This window comes from Peromyscus maniculatus, chromosome 5 (genome assembly GCF_049852395.1).
Source record: "Peromyscus maniculatus bairdii isolate BWxNUB_F1_BW_parent chromosome 5, HU_Pman_BW_mat_3.1, whole genome shotgun sequence".
In the NCBI taxonomy this organism is placed as follows: Eukaryota; Metazoa; Chordata; class Mammalia; order Rodentia; family Cricetidae; genus Peromyscus; species Peromyscus maniculatus.
The window spans coordinates 1,035,253-1,052,688 of record NC_134856.1 but is presented as its reverse complement, the minus strand read 5'-3'; the positions used below and the strand labels follow the sequence as shown (position 1 = coordinate 1,052,688).

The following is a 17,436-nucleotide window of genomic DNA, read 5'->3' as shown; positions in this document are numbered from 1 at the left end:
TGCACATTGTGTAATATTCATATCAGGTTAACTCTGTCTTTTCGGAATTGTTTCTGTGCTGAAAAAAATCAAATTCCTTTCTTGTAGCTTTTAATTTTAAATAAAGCAATGCATTCTCGTTACCCACAGTCAATCAGACTGTCTAACAGAACACCGGAACTTCTTTCTCCTAAGTCTAACTCATTACCAGTGAATCAACGTTTTCCCTCGGGATGTGCTTATAATGTAGAGGAGCTACCAAAAAATGCGGAGGAGTGACTAGCCGCTCTGGACAAGGTGGCCAAGGGAAATCCTAAGGGCAAAGAGGCGGGGCTGCATTTGTGGGTCTTCCTCCCCTTACTCCAAAAAACGCTTCTCTACAGGAAAGCTCCAGGGCAGAGCAGTGGTGGAGCGGCCAGGTGAGGAGCGGCACACCTGCCTGGCTCCAGGTCTGTGCTTTAATGAGTTTGTAGACAAGCGGGCGGGGCGAGAGGGGCGGCCTGCAGTAGTGCGCACGCGCGCCGAGACTTGACGGCCAGAGGTAGTGCTGGCCCAGCGGCGGCAGTTAAGGGATGTGGCGCGAGTCCTGGAGAGAGCAATTAACTGAGAAGTCTTGAAAAGGGAGAGTGACTGTTGGGTCTTTGGGGGGAAAAAATGGAGTCCGAAGAGCAAGACGTAGAACAGCCCTTCTGCTTGAGCGTGAAAGGCCTTGTGAAGATGCTGCGGCTGGTGAGGACCGGGGCGGGTGGTCAGGTTACTCCGGGTGGGTTGGGACGCCAGGGACAGCATTTGCGCGGTCACCTTGTTTCCAGCCACGCCTTTCCAGATGCAAGGCTCTGTTGCTCAGTCCGCTGGGAGAAGAACCGTAGGGTAGAGTGGCTTCCTCTTCAGCCCGTGTAGGGACACACCCATGTGTCTACCTCAATGCCCCTCCTTGGGACTTACAAACTTGGTGGTAACCTGCCAGAGAGGCGGCTGCAGCCTCACGACTGAGAACCCAACAAGCTTTGAAAAAAGAAAAACAAAAGTTGGTGGTCTTTTACTGTAAGTCGGACTTTTGGTGTTACCCAACTCAGCCGATTCAACCCAGAGCAAAGAGGAAACTGCCCTTATTTGGGCTCCAGACATAACAGGGACATTGCAGTCAGTTCCGGACAGAGCTTTGGAGAAAGGAGATTAGAGAAATACAAACTGTCAGGCCCCAAAGAAACCGGGACAGGGTTCACTCCGTACCTGTGGCTCCTCCCAGCACTTCTCACCCGGCCCCCTACCCTAAAAAATCTCTCCAGCCCAGGGGCTGGGTATTGCTCCCCGCCCCCGCCCTCCCCCTCCACTCCTCTCTCCATATATAAACTGGTCATTTCAGCCGGCTCTCCTGGTCCTCAGCTTCTCTCCTGTACCGCTTGTCCTCTCGCCTCTCTCTCTTCTCTTCCTCTCTCACTCATCATCCCTTTTCTTATGGTCTAGTTCAGTCTGGACTCTTCCGGGTGACTCTGTACTTTCCCTTATATCTACAATAAAGCCTTTCTCCTAAACCATACCTAGGAGGGTCATGTCCTCATTTCATTCACGAACTACCCTAGTTGAAGGAATGTAAGAAAACTGAAAGAGAAAAGGAAATCGTTTAAAAATTCGAGGGGTTAACACGAGATAGTTAAAAATTACAAGGGAAACATTTCCACATAACATGAAGAAGAGTTTTATATTAAAAGGGTGCTAAGCCGGGCGGTGGTGGCGCATGCCTTTAATCCCAGCACTCGGGAGGCAGAGCCAGGCAGATCTCTGTGAGTTCGAGGCCAGCCTGGGCTACCAAGTGAGTTCCAGGAAAGTTGCAAAGCTACACAGAGAAACCCTGTCTTGAAAAACCAAAAAAAGAAAAAAAAAAAAAAAAAAAAGGTGCCAAAATTAAATGGCCACCAGAGAAAGCAGTATTTCCCAGGCAACAGAAAGCACAGATGAACACGGGTGAGGATTTTGTAAAGGAGATTCAAACTTCAGGTGAATGAGTAAAATTAATTGCATATGGAATCTTCCCCATGCCAGAAATCTGTGGTTCTGAGAAATAGCTGTAAGTTATGGTTCACAAGAGACATTTTATTATATTATATACAGTCTGAGGGGCTGGAGAGATGGCTCAGTGCTTTCAGGAAGGTATTGTTCTTACAGAGAACTGGGGTTCAATTCCAGTACCCATGTTGAGTGGCTCACAGCCACCTGTAACTGTAGCTCTAGGGTGTGTGATGCTCTGTTCTGGCCTCCATAGACACTGCACACATGAGGCATACACATCAATATTTAAACAGTGTGACTATTTAATGTGTTCCAACTTCTGGACTAGTAGCTAGAATAAAGAGGACGCAAGACAAAACTGGATTTCCTAATTCACAGAATTCTTCCACTTAGTCACAAAGACAAAAGTCCCTGAATCATAAAACTTGTGTATTAGTCACCAAAAGGTCAACCTCTGGTGGTGTTCTTCAGGAGCCACCCACCTTGGTTTTTGAGACAGGGTCTCTCACTGATCTTGGGCTAGCCAGTTAGGTTAGGCTGGCTGACCAGCAAGCACCAGAGGCTTGCTGTCTCCACCTACCCCGTGCTAGGATTACAGGCAGATTACAGGTGTATTCTACCATGTCCAGCGTTGTTTTTAAATGTGTGTTGTACAACAAGTACTTGACTGACTGAGCCATGTCACCAACTACCAGAACAAAAGTTCTTTCTTCTTCCTCCTCCTCCTCCCCTTTGTCCTCCCCCTCCTCCTCCTCTTCTTCTCTTTAGTTTTTCGAGACAGGGTTTCTCTGTGCAGCCCTGGCTGACCTGGAACTCACTCTGTAGACCAGGCTGGCCTCGAACTCAGAGATCTGCCTGCCTCTACATTCCAAGGGCTGGGATTAAAAGCCTATGCCAGGCTCAGAACAAAAGTTCTTGACTATGAGTCATGCTTCCATTTAGTCCAGGACACAAACACAGGAGTAAATGGTTATAACATGTGATAGGGTGAAGGTAGGGCACTGTATTAGTCAGGGTTCTCTAGAGTCTCAGAACTTTTATGGAATAAATGCATATATATAAATATATGTGTGTGTATGTGTATAAAATATATATATATATGTATGTATGTGTATATATACATATATATGTGAATTTATTGGAATGACTTATAGGCTGCAACCCAACAGTGGGTAGTTGTGAATGGAATGTCCAAGAATCTAGTAGCTACTCAGTCCCATGAGGCTGGGTATCTCTGTTGGTCTGTTGGATGTGCTGACAAGGTGAGGGCAGGCAGGCGAAGAACAAACCCTGCCTTCTTCCATTGTCCTTATATAGGCTTCCAGAAGAAGGTGTGGCCCAGATTAAAGTGTGCCTTCCAGCCTCAAGATCTGGATTAAAAGCATGTTGTCTTCTTGCCTCAAGATCCAGATCACAAGTGTGCCCTCCGTTTCTGAATTATAGTTCATTCCAGATGTAGTCAAATTGACAACCAAAAATAGCTGACACGGGCACAGAAGTGAGGCATCTAACCAGAAGGTAGCAAGTTTAAAACCTTCAAGAAGAGCCTAGAGTTCTTAAGAGAGAGGCTTAAGAGAGAGGCCCCTAAATGAAGGAATGGTGACAAGAAGATCTTCAGGATCTTAGTAGTAAACAATAAGTTGAATGGTGCTTCATGTATTCATTAATAAATATTTACTGAACACCTGCCTATATGTGTTGTGGAATTTATATGTTGGGATGGGAGGGAGGCAGAGTCAAGTCCAACATGTTATGTAGCATCCCAAGAATAAATGCTATGGGACGTATCAGGGGCGGAGAAGTTTGATGAAGGTTGCAGATTAGAGTTGTAGGGTGATCAAGTTGGGCTTTGCCGAGATGGTATTTGTCAGAGTTAAGTGAGATAAAGCAGTTAGTAATGAGCATATGTTGTGAAGAGGGAAATCCAGTAATGGTTCTATGGCAGGGTCAAGACAGAGCAAGGAGCCAGCAGTCATGAACTTGAGTAAGCAAGGGGGAATGCCGCGGTTAGGAAAGCTGGTGGTCGCAGAGGAGGTAGCAAATTTATATTTGGGATCTGCTTAAGACCAGAACTTGTTTTATCATCAGTACACCAGCTGCACCTGAATCTACTGCTGGTTTCAGCTACAGACTGTGGTTCCTCAATCACACTGCTCTGCTGCTCAGGCCCAGGCCTGGCTGGACTTCTTTACCCTGCCGGAACTGTGTCTGCCTCCAAATGTAGTTTTTAACTAAGTCTCTATCATTCTATTTTACCAATAAAGACTCGGGAGTCAGATACTAGGGTGAAAACCCCCTAGCTCAGAGAGGCCAAGAAGCAACCAGCAGACCTTCCTCCTTAACCAGCAATCCAGCAAGAGAGCTTCCCTTCCACCAAAAAGACCACCAAACTCAAAAGTTCCTCCTCACTACTTCCTGTGCATTTCTCTATCCATTTTCCGGATTCCCTCTAACTCTCTATGGCTACTTCCTGTCAACTAGTTGCTGGCTCTGCCTCTTGACCCAAGGGCAATAATTGATTTTATTTAATTAGTGAAATATGGGGGTTCACAATGTGATCAAATATCTTGCAACAAGAACTGTCTTGGATTTTGGAGTATCTATGTGTATGTAATGAGGTATCTTGGAGATGGAACCCAAATCTAAACACTGAATTCATTTTTATGTTTTATGTGTACCTTTTACACATAGACTGTGGGGTAGTAGACAATGTTTTTAGTGATTTCATACAGGAAAAAAAAGATTGTGTACATTGAACCACCTGAGGTCAGGTGTCATGTACAGCATCCAAAATTTGGATTTTGACCAGGCGTGGTGGTACATGCCTTTAATCTCAATATTTGGGAGGCAGAAGCAAGCAGATCTTTGTCAGTTTAAGGCCAGCCTGGTCTACAGAGGGAGTTCTAGGCTAGCCAGGGTAATGCAGTCAGACCCTGTCGTCATCACCCAACCAACTCTCCCCCCCCAAAAAAAAAAATCGGATTTGGGAGCATTTTGGACTTTCAGGTCAGAGTTGCTCAAGATTTGCTAATGGCCCCAGATATGGGGTAAGAGAAAGAGAGGGGTCCAATGTTACCCAGTTTGGGGTCTATACAAGTGAAAGAGTGGACTTGCTGTCCACTGGTGTCAGAAAGCCTGCAGGAGAAGCAAGTGTGGGCAGAGGACCAGAAATTCAGCTTTGAGTTCAGTATTAGATTAGAGATATCTGTAAGACTGGTGAAGCAGAATTGAATGGGGAAGTCGGACCTGAAGAGATCTGGATTTTGGTGGAGAGATAGACGTGTTTGAAGTCGAGTGGCAAATGAGGTCATCAAGAAAGAAGTGTAGATAAGACAGATAAGAGGATGAATGAAATCTGAGAGTGAGGAAGAGAGAACAGAATTAGCAAAGAATGGGAAGGAGCCATTTGGGATGGAGAACAAGTCAAGTGCACAGTGTCCTGGAAGCTGACTGAAGAAACTTGAGGGCGTGATCAGCTGCATCGAACACCAGGGACACCTGAGGTCAATGAGGATTGAAGAGTGGTCCCCGGAATTTTCATGTATAAACTGAGAGGTTCATTTTTGCCAGAGAAGTAGATGGTAGCTTACTCCTAGATCTTGGACACATGGTGAGAGGGGAACTCAACTGTAGAGAATGCAGATTTGAAGGATTTTTAAATAGATGAGGAAGTGCAGGACCAAATTTACATTTTAGAAGTTTGTGTTATGATAGTTGATGGAAAAGACACAAGCATTTACATTGGACATGTCATTTAATCAGTTTTGACACAGACCTGTGAAACTATCACCATAATCAGGATAATTAATACAGCCACACATGGCACACCTTGTTAGGTGTGGGTTATTTGCTTGTACAGCGGTGGTCCCATGAGATTATGTCACCTGGTGGTATCAGAGCCATCTTAGTATCTGTATTTTATGATAATTTGCACAGGAAAATGACTCAGTAATGTACTTCTCAGAGTATGTCTGGTTAAGTGGCACATATTGACACCTAAAACCCCTAAAATGTCCCTCATGGCCCTGGTAATCGCTTCTTTTCACCTAATCTAGTCCCAGGGGTCAACTCGTCTGCTTTCTGTAACTATGTTTTCTATAAAGTATAGTTCTGTTTTCTGCAACTATAGCTTTTGCTGTAACTGAAGATAAGCTTTCACTTCCTAGAATTTTCTATAAATAAAATATAGTGTATACTCATTTTGTCATCTTTCATTCATCATAATTATTCATATGTCAATAGTATATTCATATTAATTCTTCCTTCTTTTTGCTGTTAATACTTTATTATATGGATGGGTAGACCTGTCTCTCCCTGACACCCCCTCCCTCATGTGTGTGTGTGGGCGGGGGATGCTGGAGATTAACAAAGGCCTTCACATATGCTATGTTAGTGACTTCACACCTCTCATTGAGTTATATCCCAGCTCTGATAAAGTGTTCTTTATCCATTCACTAATTGGCATCATTTAGGTTGTTTCCAGTCTTTAGCTATCCCTTCATTCTGATGGCATTATATTTAGTAAGACAAAGTATATAAAAATGTACATTGAGTAGTAACTCTTAAACATCAGATTTATTTTTCCTCTGACAGTATGTTTAAACCCACCTCCTCCACTCCCACCTCCCCTTCACCTTTGCCCTCATGGCAACATTCAACTCAAATTTAATAGTATATTACAAATTACTAATAGTTAAGAATGATGAGGGATTGAATGATGAGGAATTCTCGGCAGTCAGAATGTAGACCTTTTTGAGAAGTAACATGAAGCAGGGGAGGAAAAAAAGAAGGGTTTTTCTGGAGAAGATGAAAGGGCTGTGTGTGTGGTGGGGAGAGGGTGTCTTAAGAGAAGACAGCTTAGGTGTGCTTAAAGGAAAGAGCTGGCAGCGGAGACACTTGGAGTGAAAAGATCGTAAGAACAGATGTGGGAAATGACAAGTACTTACTCCTCTAAAACACAAACAGAAGTCAATGCCCACATGCTTAGTCATACCTCTAATGTCCACAGTGTCTTACAGAAATCTTTCTTACTTATTTTTCGGCATCATTTTGGAGCTAGGGATGTATGTAACTCAATGGTATAGCACTCACATACATGAGACCCTGGATTCAATCCCTAGTACCACACATGCACACATACACCCTGCAGTAAGTAAACCAATTGTTTCTATAGCTTAAACATGTATGATCAGTGACTAAATCATTGTTTTCTTCTTCTAGGCAGTAAATGTGGCATCCATGACCTTTTTCATCATCGCACAAGCCCCTGAACCATACATCGTTATCACTGGATTTGAACTCACCATTATTTTCTTTTTCATAGCTTTGTATCTATGCAGACTTGACAAAGTGATGAGATGGTTGTTTTGGCCTTTGCTTGTAAGTGATCACTTTCAACCTTAAACTCTTTCCTGCCATAGGAAGACACTGTAATCAACTACTTGGTTCTCTTAAATCTTTAAGGTGATCTCTGCTCACTGCTAAGGGCTCCATGTTGTCCTTGGGGAAGGCTGTCAGGGATCTAGGGCAGCCACAGGACATAAATTCTCTTTACTGCACCTACCAGTAGGTATGGCTGACCTTTTTGTTTGGAGAATTCTCTTAAGTATAAGTGTTCTAAAGAAATTCAAATTTAGAACCATGTTAATAAATTAGAGCATATTCTTAACTTTTGCCTTTTTTCTTTTATTAAAAATAGATTCTTTTCTCATACACTATATCCTGATAATAGTTTCCCCTCCTTCTACTCCTCCCAGTTCATCCTCACCTCCTCTCCCCTCCAGAACCACTATCTTTCTGTGTCTCATTAGAAAAGAACAGGCTTCTAAAAGGTAACCAAACATGACAAAATAAAACATATTAAAATGAAGCAAAATCTATTATATCAAAGTTGAACATGGCAACCCAATGGGAAGAAAAGAGTCTCAAGAGCAGGTACAACAGTCAGAAACCCACTCATTCTCATAGTCAAGAATCCCATAAAAAATATTAATCTAACAGTTATAATATATGTGCAGAGGACCTGGTGCAGACCCATGTAGGCCCTGTGCTTGCTGTTTCAGTCTTTGAGTTCATATGCACCTTGCTTAGCTGATTCAGAGGGCCTTGTTCTCCTAGTGTCCTCCATCCCCTCTGGCTCTTAAAATCTTTCTGCCTCCTCTCCTTTGGGATTGTCTAAGGAGAAGGATTTGATGGAGACCTCCCATTTAGATTCTCTATCTGCATAATGTCTGGCCATGGGTCCCTGCATCTGTTTCTATCTGCTCCCAGAGGAAGCCACCTCTCTATGATGACTAGATAAGACATTAGTTTGTTGCTGTTGTTCTTATTTTTGTTGTTTTGGTTTTTTTTTTAAGGGTAGTGTTTGTTAGAGACCCTAGGTCTCTGGGCTATCTAGTCTCAGGTTCTTGGTTACCCAAGCACTGTGGGGTATGGGTTCCTTCTCGTGGAGTGGGCATTAAGTCAAATCAGACACTGGTTGGCTACTTCCACATGGTCTATGCCACCATTGCCCTAGCATATTTCACAGGCAGGACAGATTGTAGATCAAAAGGTTTTGTAGGTGAGTTAGTGTCACATTCCTCTTTCAGTAGCCTGCAGAGTACCTTCCCATACCAAAGAGACTAGAACATAGGGGCAAAGGCACCATCTCTACTTATCCATAGACCCCTCCTCTTTGCTCAACCTCTGTGGGTCTACAGATTGTAGCTTGATTATCATTTATTTAATGGCTAATATCCACTTTTGAGTGAATACATAACACATTTATCTTTCTAGGTCTGGGTTACCTCACTCAGGATTTTTTTTCTAGTTCCATCTATTTGCCTGCAAATTTCATGATGTCATTTTTTTTAATGGCTGAATAATACTCCATTGTGTAAATGTACCACATTTTCTTTATCCATTCTTCTGTTGAGGGACATCTAGGTTGTTTCCAGTTTCTGACTATTATGATAAAACAACAATGAACATGATTGAGTAAGTGTCCTTGTGGTAGGATGGAATGTCCTTTGGGTATATGCACAGGAGTGTTATAGCTGGATCTTGAAGTAGATTGATTCCCAATTTTCTGAGGAACTGCCATATTGATTTCCAAAGTGGATCTACAAGTTTACACTCCTACCAGCAATAGAGGAGGGTTCCCCTTGCTCCAGCGTGAGCTGTCACTTGTGTTTTTGATCTTAGCCATTCTAACAGGTGTAAGGTGGACTCTCAAAGTAGCTTTGATTTGCATTTCCCTGAGAGCTAAGGTTGTTAAACATTTCTTTAAGTGTTTCTCAGCAATTTGAGATTCCTCTATTGAGAATTCTCTGTTTAGATCTGTTCCCCATTCTTTAATTGGATTGTTTGGGTTTTTTTTTTGATACCTAATTTCTTGAGTTCTTTATATATTTTGGATATTGGTCCTCTATCAGAAGTAGAGTTGGTAAAATTATTTTCATGTTCTGTAAGCTGTTGCTTTGTCTAATTAATGGTGTCCTTTGCCTTACAGAAGCTTTTCAGTTTCATGAAGTCTCATTTGGTGGTGGTGGTGGTGGTGGTGGTGGTGGTGGTGGTGGTGGTGGTGGTGGTGGTAGTTGAGACAGGCTTTCTCTGTGTAACAGCCCTGACTGTCCTGGAACTAACTCTGTAGACCAGGCTAGCCTCAAACTCACAGAGATCTACCTTAATTGTTGATCTTAGTGCCTGCAGTATCCGTGTTCTGTTCTGAAAGTTGTGTCCTGTGCCAATGTGTTCAAGGCTATTCCCCACTTTCTCTTCTATCAGGTTCAGGATATCTGGTTTTATGTTGAGGTCTTTGATCTACTTGGACTTGAGTTTTGTACAGGGTGGTTTGCATTCTTCCACATACCTACATCCAGTTTGACCAGCACCATTTGTTCCAATGCTCTTTTCTCCAGTGTTATTTCTGGCTTCTTTATGAAAAAATCAGGTGTCCATAGGTGTGTGGTTTTATGTCTGGGTCCTCACTTCAATTGATCAACATGCCTATTTTTATGCCAATACCATGTGATTTTTATTACTATAGCTCTGTAGTACAACTTGATATCAGGGATGATGATACCTCTAGACGTTCTTTTATTGTTCAGGATTGTTTTTAGCTATCTTGGGTTTTTTGTTTTTCCATATGAGGTTGAGCTTTGTCCTTTCTAGGTCTGTGAAGAATTGTGTTGGAATTTTGATGAGAATTATATTGAATCTGTAGATTGCTTTTGGTAAGATGGCCATTTTTACTATGTTAATCCTACTGATCCATGGACATGGGAAATCTTTCCATCTTCTGATATCTTCTTTAATTTCTGTCTTTAAAGACTTGAAGATTTTATCATACAATTCTTTCACTTGCTTGGTGAGAGTTGCCCCCAAGATATTTTATATTATTTGAGGCTATTGTGAAAGGTGTTGTTTCCCTGATTTCTCTCTCAGTCCATTTGTCATTTGTATATAGGAGGGCTGCTGTTTTGTTTTGTTTTGTTTTTCAAAGTTAATCTTTCATCCACTTTGCTAAAAGTGTCTATCAGCTAGCTATAGGAGTTGCCTAATAGAAGTTTTAAGGTCACTTATGTATACTGTCATATCATCTGTAAATAAATAACTATACTTCAATTTCTTCCCTTCCAATTTGTATCCCTTGATCTGTTTCAGTTGTCTTATTGCTTTAGCTAAAACTTCAGGTACTATATTGAATAGATATGGAGTGAACAACCTTGTCTTGTTCCTGATTTTAATGGAATTGCTTTGAGTTTTCTCCATTTATGATGTTTTACCTCATTTTTAAATGCATGTGGGTATAGTTTCAGAATTGGGAGACAGAGACAAGCAGGTACAACAAGGAACTATCCTTGCCTATCCCTCATCACAAAATTGAAAGTCAAACTATTTAAGAACATTCAATAAAATACAGTTTGATCATTCTTGAAAATTCTGTAGTCATTTGTGATAATTCCAACTGATCTTACCGAGCCATATTTTGTAACATTGAACCTCAACTGCCAGACTCATAGTATTAGAAATGTTTGTCTACTCAAGTGCTCCAGTGGCTACCAGAGCTGTCACAAGTAGACAAATGGAAATTATTAGTTGACGTCTATATGGCCCTTTGGCCAGGCACCACAAAGCTAGTTCTAGCAACCTTCACCTCTTTCTTTTCTCTGAAGCCACATCCCAGCATCCTGTCTCTGGGGGTATCCTCTGTGCCCCCAACTCCCCTTCACTCCTTTGTCTAGACAGGGGGCTGCCGCCTCCTCCTCTGCTGCACTTGTCATGTCTTCTTGGATTCTGAAATGCTTATATCCAAGCTGCTAACCACTATTAAGGGGAGAGAACTTCAGAGCTGTTCCTAAACCAGAAACATGCTTTTAAGTGGTACCTTCTGGAACCATCTTTGGAGGCAAGTGATGAGCATTTCAGGCTGGAGGTGTGTGTGTCAGTTGGTAGAGTGCTTGCCAAGCATAAACAAAGCCCTGGATTTGATCCTCTGCATAATAGAACCTAGGTATATTAGCATACACCTATAATCAACATCTCAGAAGGTGGCGGCAGGAAGATCAGAAGTTAAAGGTCATTCTTGGCTACACAGAGAGTTAGAGACCAGCCCTATCTCAAAATAATAATAACATAATAAAAATTAAAAATAACCCCCAAACTGGAAGTGGTTCTCAGAGGCCATTTAATCTGTTATCATCAGTCATAAAAATGATGGAGACATGGAGTAAGGTTATAACTATAGGTAGAGAGAAGGGAGTTCTCTAATGGGGTTCCTAGTACTAGTGACTAGATGCAACATCTGCTTTCTATATAACTATCACCATTGATGTCCTATAGGGGATTGTTCCCATGGCCTCTTGCATGCTAGGCAAATACTGTACTGCTGAGCTCTATCTCCTTTGACTTTTTATTTTCACACAAGGTCTCACTAATGTTGCCCAAACTAGCCTTGAACTCACCCTATAGCCCAGACTGGCCTTCAACTTTCACTCTTCCTGCCTCAGCCTCCCAAGCATAAATACCCGCCTTGGGAGAATGCCGAGGTAGGAGAACAGGCTAAGAAATGGGGTGATGGATTAAAGAGTTAAGCGGCCAGATTTTCGGATCTCCCGAGGAGTGGGGGGCTATTAATGACACCTGCAGCGTAGGAGGAGAAGCTAGAGCATCCATTGGGAGTCAGTACCGGGTGCTGGCAACTGAGCTCAGAGAGAATATAGGGAGTGGAGACAAGTGGCCAGGAAAAGGCAGGGGAGGACCCAAGGGGGGCCAGTGTCACAGACACCAGACAGGAGAGCATGTCAGGAAGAAAGGAACAGTGAATGATGTCGTGTAGACGGAAAGAAAAGTATTGAAATATGTAACCCCATTCCCTAGCAGCTGTGCTCATAGAAGGGCCCGGTGGGCTTTCTCCAGAGTGGCTTGCCATGAGTGACAGGTAATAATAGGAAGGTTGTGAGGCCAAGCAGGAAAGGAGAGGCAGCTAACAATGGGGAGGCCACCACAGGCCTAATTTCCTATTTCCTGAGGAAATCCAAGGGACAAAGGTGGTAGTAATGGGGCCTCTACAGGGTGGAGCAATAGAGCGGCCAGAGGCTTCGCTACAATTAAAGTGAAGAAGACAGCGTCTGAGGACGACAGCTACTCCGTAAGGAGCAGAAGGGGTGATAAACACGGATAGCCTATAGCCAGTGCTCCCTCACTAGAAGATCCTGGTCGCCTGTCTGCCCTCAGACCCGCCATCTGTATCCATGCCTGACACAATCTGCAGACCAGGTCTCTGTCCCTCTCTAGCACTCCTTGACAGATTATGAATGAAGGAGCAAACCCAGGGCTCTGAGGGTCAAAATTACTATGAAATCTCCATTTTTTGTAATTACATTTGCATTCCATTTAACAGCATATTGAAGGTTTGGGGTTTTATGTTTTTGTTTTGTGGCAGGGTCTCAGTAGCCCTGGCAGTGCTAGAACTCACTGTATAGACCATGCTGCCTCAAACTCAGAAATCTCTTCCTGTCTCTGCCTCCCGAGTGCTGCGATTAAAGGCCTATGCCACCATGCCTGGCTGCATATTGAGCTTTCAATATGAAGACTGTTTTAAGTTGGGTGTGATGGCTCACACATATGATCTTAGCATGCAGAAGACAGGAGGTCTTTGAATTAGAGATCAGTCTGGGCTACATGATGAGTACCACACCAGCTTGGGCTATAGCCTGAAAATAAACAAACACAATGTTCTAAATTCCCACTAGGGAGCATAGATATTCTGAGATAAGCATGCCTTCCTCCTCCATGGTTCTACACACTCCCTAGAACACCACTTTTGTACAAAGCTATTTATAGCCTAATCCATAGCTGTTTACAGCTGCCTGACTGAGGTAGTGGGGCCTGATGCCTTGAAGCAGAGCAAAATATCCAGACAAAGGGGAGTTAACCCAAGACAGCCAACTCATTGTCTCCTGCAACTTTGTCTTCCTTCCTTAGAGTCAAACCTCTTTTTCTTTCCTTAACTTCTTTTCTTTTGGAATCTAGCATTTCTTCATTAATTTCTTCCTGCCTAATTATTGCAAGAGTACCATTCCATGATAAGGACAATTTATCCTTTTCCACAATACACATCCATCTAAAAATATAAATTACTCTTGTTAAAATATTTCAATTAGGGGAAATTATTAAATGAAATAACATAGTTTGGCAAGCCACTGCATTACAAATGTGGGTGGGGTTCATTCTGGAAATTACCATTCTAAATATAAGCTGTTTTCAGTTTTGGAGGGTTGTGTTTTTTATAGGGTCATACTATGTGGCCCTGGCTGGCCTAGAACTCCGTGTAGAACAGGCTAACCTCAAAACTCCTGAGTGCTGGAATTAAAGGCATGACCCACCATGCCTGGCTTCAGTTTTATTAATTTCATTTTAGTAACAGTTATTTGATAGCCGATTATTCCACATTTCCTATTAAAAAAGAAGCATTCCAGCTTCATAGGAGACCCTCTGTACTCCAAATCTTCAGCATAATTATCTGCTTTTCCAAACCAGATGAGTTCTCCCTCTAGTTATATCTATGTTAAGTGAATATATATATGCTTAAATAATTAGATGATTGATATGATATACGAGACCCACTAGGTATGTTGTAGAGCAAATATATAGGCATTATTTTACTGTAGCATTTTAGTTTCTGAAAAGACAGCGATGTGTGCTACATCAAATAAAATGCAGCTTTAAAAATTTTTAGGGATCTGCCCTCATATTTTTTTAGCAGTACTTCTTGGTCTTGTCTCCCCCAACCTCAAGATGCTAGTCATGGAAGAAGCCAGGACCTAGAGCCATGCTAGATCTGAGCTGTATTCCCAGCTTGGTGGTCTTTGATAGCAAGCTGACTTTTCTATTCTGTGTTTTTAGGATATTACCAACTCAATGGTAGCAACATTATTCATGCTTGTTGTGTCTGTGTTGGCATTGATACCAAAACCTTCAACAATGACAATCCTTGGAGGCGTAAGTAGTTGTGTGTGTGTGTGTGTGTGTGTGTGTGTGTGTGTGTGTGTGTGTGTGTGTTGAGGGGCGGCATCTTTCAAGTTTCTTCAGGTTTGATCAAAATGTGAATTTATTTGAAAATATGATACAGGCAAGCTGCACTGTATTTGTGCCAGAGACTCCTGAACTGCCATACAGTGCCTACTGGCTTTATAATTTGTGTGAGTAGATGCATTCCCTGACTAGCATAAGTAGACAAGGTTTCATACTGGAGTTATCCAAATAAAGAGGTCCCTACATGTTTCTTATAGGGATGTACCAGACTGAGAGAAGCTGATAGAATCAGCTACAACCCTTAGCTCTGAGAAACCTGATGTTGAACAGAAAGAAAGAAACATGGTGTGTAGGTTTTCTAGTTCTTCTTTTAAAAGATTCACAACACTTGTTAGGTGAGACCAAATATTCCCATAATGCTTCAGATGCAATAGAATAGATTTCCTTACTGCAAGGGATGTGGTTGAAAACCTTGCAACTAAAGGGCTATTCTGAGGACTGCTTACAGAGAAGCAAGTCAACTAGGTCACACTTGATCCTGACAAGCCAAAATGGAAGAGCTCAGTCATTTCATTATACCTCCAGCTGGTATTTTTCCAAGATTTGGTCATTTGGCTTTTCTTGGCTCTTACCTAGAGAACTGAATTGGAGAATTCTTCCTTCCTGCTTCCTGGTTCTCTCTTAGCAAGGACTATATAGAATTGACTGTGCTTTGCCATGTCTGTCAGAACCCTGGGTTTCAACTCCTCTAGGCGCTAAGCCACTTCACAGATTATATAATTTTTCTAGAAATGAGGTATGCTGAAATGCCAATCTCCCCGAATTATTTTAAAGACAATTTTATCTATTTAGTATGGAAAAGGTGACCTAGTCATAGGACTCAAATTCATTGACTGAGTTCTCCTTTCCTTTAGTCATTGCATAAGTGCTTAGAACATAGAACTGTTATCCAGTGCAGCAGCCAGTACTCATATGGCCACTGAACACAGGAGATGGGGTTAGTATGACTTGAGATAAGCTCTGAATATAAAATATGCATTGAATTTCAGAGATTGTATTATCTCTGCAAAAGAACATAGAATACATTGCTAATAACTTATTATAGCAATGATTTATAAAGGGATAATAGTTTGGATATGTTGAGCTAAATAAATGTATTAAAATAACTTCACTTTTTTTCCTCTTTAAATGAAACTCTTGGAAATCTTAATTATGTGGCTCACAATGGAGACTACGTATTCCTTCAGGGTGGTCCTGGCCTGGTGCATGAGGCTCAACTAGCCTCAAGTTGCTTAGAGCCTAACACAAGAGATGAGTGCAGCCAGCAGTGCGTACGCCATTAATGGAGGCTGCCCGGCCCTGAAGAGAAGACAGAGCTGTAGCTCTCTGGCAGGAGAATTGCAGCTTGCTCTATTTCCCTTTAGCTCAATTGTATTTTCCTCAGGCCTGTCTAGACTCCTCTGCCTGACATGGGTGTTGCCCAGCCTTTGAGTGTTCACTGTGGAGCATCTTATCGCTCCAGTCCTACAAAACTTGTGTCACTACTACAGTCCCCAGGACTTAATTTGCTGCCAGCACCAACTCTTGACCCGATCAAGGATGCTGATAGAAAAAGCAAACAGCTGACCACTAAAGAGAGAACTGTTGATTGGTGGCTAAATCCAGTCAGTAGAGCTTTAAAGAATGTGTGCCAGAGCAACTCAGGAGGAAAAGGCAACTTCCCTTCCACCTCAAGGGTGCTTCTACTCACTGCCATTACCACTTCTTTTACTGTGGAGAGGTATGGGGGAAACTTAGCAATGACCTCTAAAGAGAGTCCCTTCCACTTTCGTGTTGGATGGTAGCGCGGAGAACAAGCTCTGTACCCTGGCAGGAAAGAAATCTAGTGGGCATTTGTGTGGCAGAAGCTGATGGCGGCGTCTCTGTTTGCAGGTGTTTGGTCTTCTAACAGCAGTATGTGCTATTGCTGACTGTGCCCTGGTGTACCGAAAACTTCTTCTTAATCCAAGTGGACCTTACCGGAAACGTTCTCCTGATTACAGCAAAGATGAAAGTCAATAATTTGTATTCATTTTTACTAGTTATTAAACATATTTCTTTATTCTTCCATATATTTTCGGCAGTTCTTTTTTTTATTTTTTTATTTTTTATTTTTTATTTTTTTTTTTCATTTCAATGTGTGTTCCAGCTAGTTTTATGTCCGTTTGACCCAAGATAGGGTCCTTTGGAAAGAGGGAACCTCAATTGAGAAAATGTTCCAGATTGGGAGACCTGTGGTACATTTGCTTAATTGATGATCGATGTGTCCTGGGTGCTGTAAGAATTCAGGTTGAGGCCGGGCGGTGGTGGCGCACGCCTTTAATCCCAGCACTCGGGAGGCAGAGGCAGGCAGATCTCTGTGAGTTCGAGGCCAGCCTGGGCTACCAAGTGAGTTCCAGGAAAAGGCGCAAAGCTACACAGAGAAACCCTGTCTCGAAAAAACCAAAAAAAAAAAAAAAAAAAAAAAAAGAATTCAGGCTGAGCAAGCCATGGGGAGCAAGCCAGTAAGGAACACTCCTCCATGGCCTCTGCATCAGCTACTGCCTCCAGGTTCCTGCCTTGAGTTCCCACCCTGACTTGCCTAGATGATGGACCTCAAGCTCTAAGATGAGATAAACCCTTTCCTCCCCAAGTTGCTTTTGGTCATGCTGTTTTCTCACAAACCCTTAGGTGATGTGGGAGCTTGACAGATTTTTTTGGACCCTGCACGCTGCCAGCAGCCTTGCTGTATATGGCTCAGAGCTGGAATCTGGCCAGGCATATCCCGCAAACGACCACAGAACCCTCTCCTCTGGGTTGGCTGGCAGCGGCTCCTGTAGGCGTGGTTGCTGGTTTGAGTTTCCAGGCTAAGCAAAGCGCCTTTCCCCAGATCACCACAAGAATACCAGA

General features: G+C 42.6%; 1 protein-coding gene across 2 annotated transcripts; it reads left to right on the top strand.

Moving 5' to 3' along the window:
- Positions 1-495: 495 nt before the first annotated feature.
- Positions 496-16,619, top strand: Cklf (chemokine like factor). Of its 2 annotated transcripts, XM_006978487.4 has the most exons (4): positions 496-708; positions 7,210-7,368; positions 14,380-14,475; positions 16,441-16,619. In XM_006978487.4, exons 1-4 carry the CDS (start codon positions 634-636, stop codon positions 16,567-16,569), a joined length of 459 nt encoding a protein of 152 aa, XP_006978549.1. In that variant the 5' UTR covers positions 496-633; the 3' UTR covers positions 16,570-16,619. The 2 variants fall into 2 exon arrangements, with proteins under 2 accessions (XP_006978549.1, XP_006978550.1); XM_006978488.4 differs by lacking the exon at positions 7,210-7,368.
- Positions 16,620-17,436: the final 817 nt, after the last annotated feature.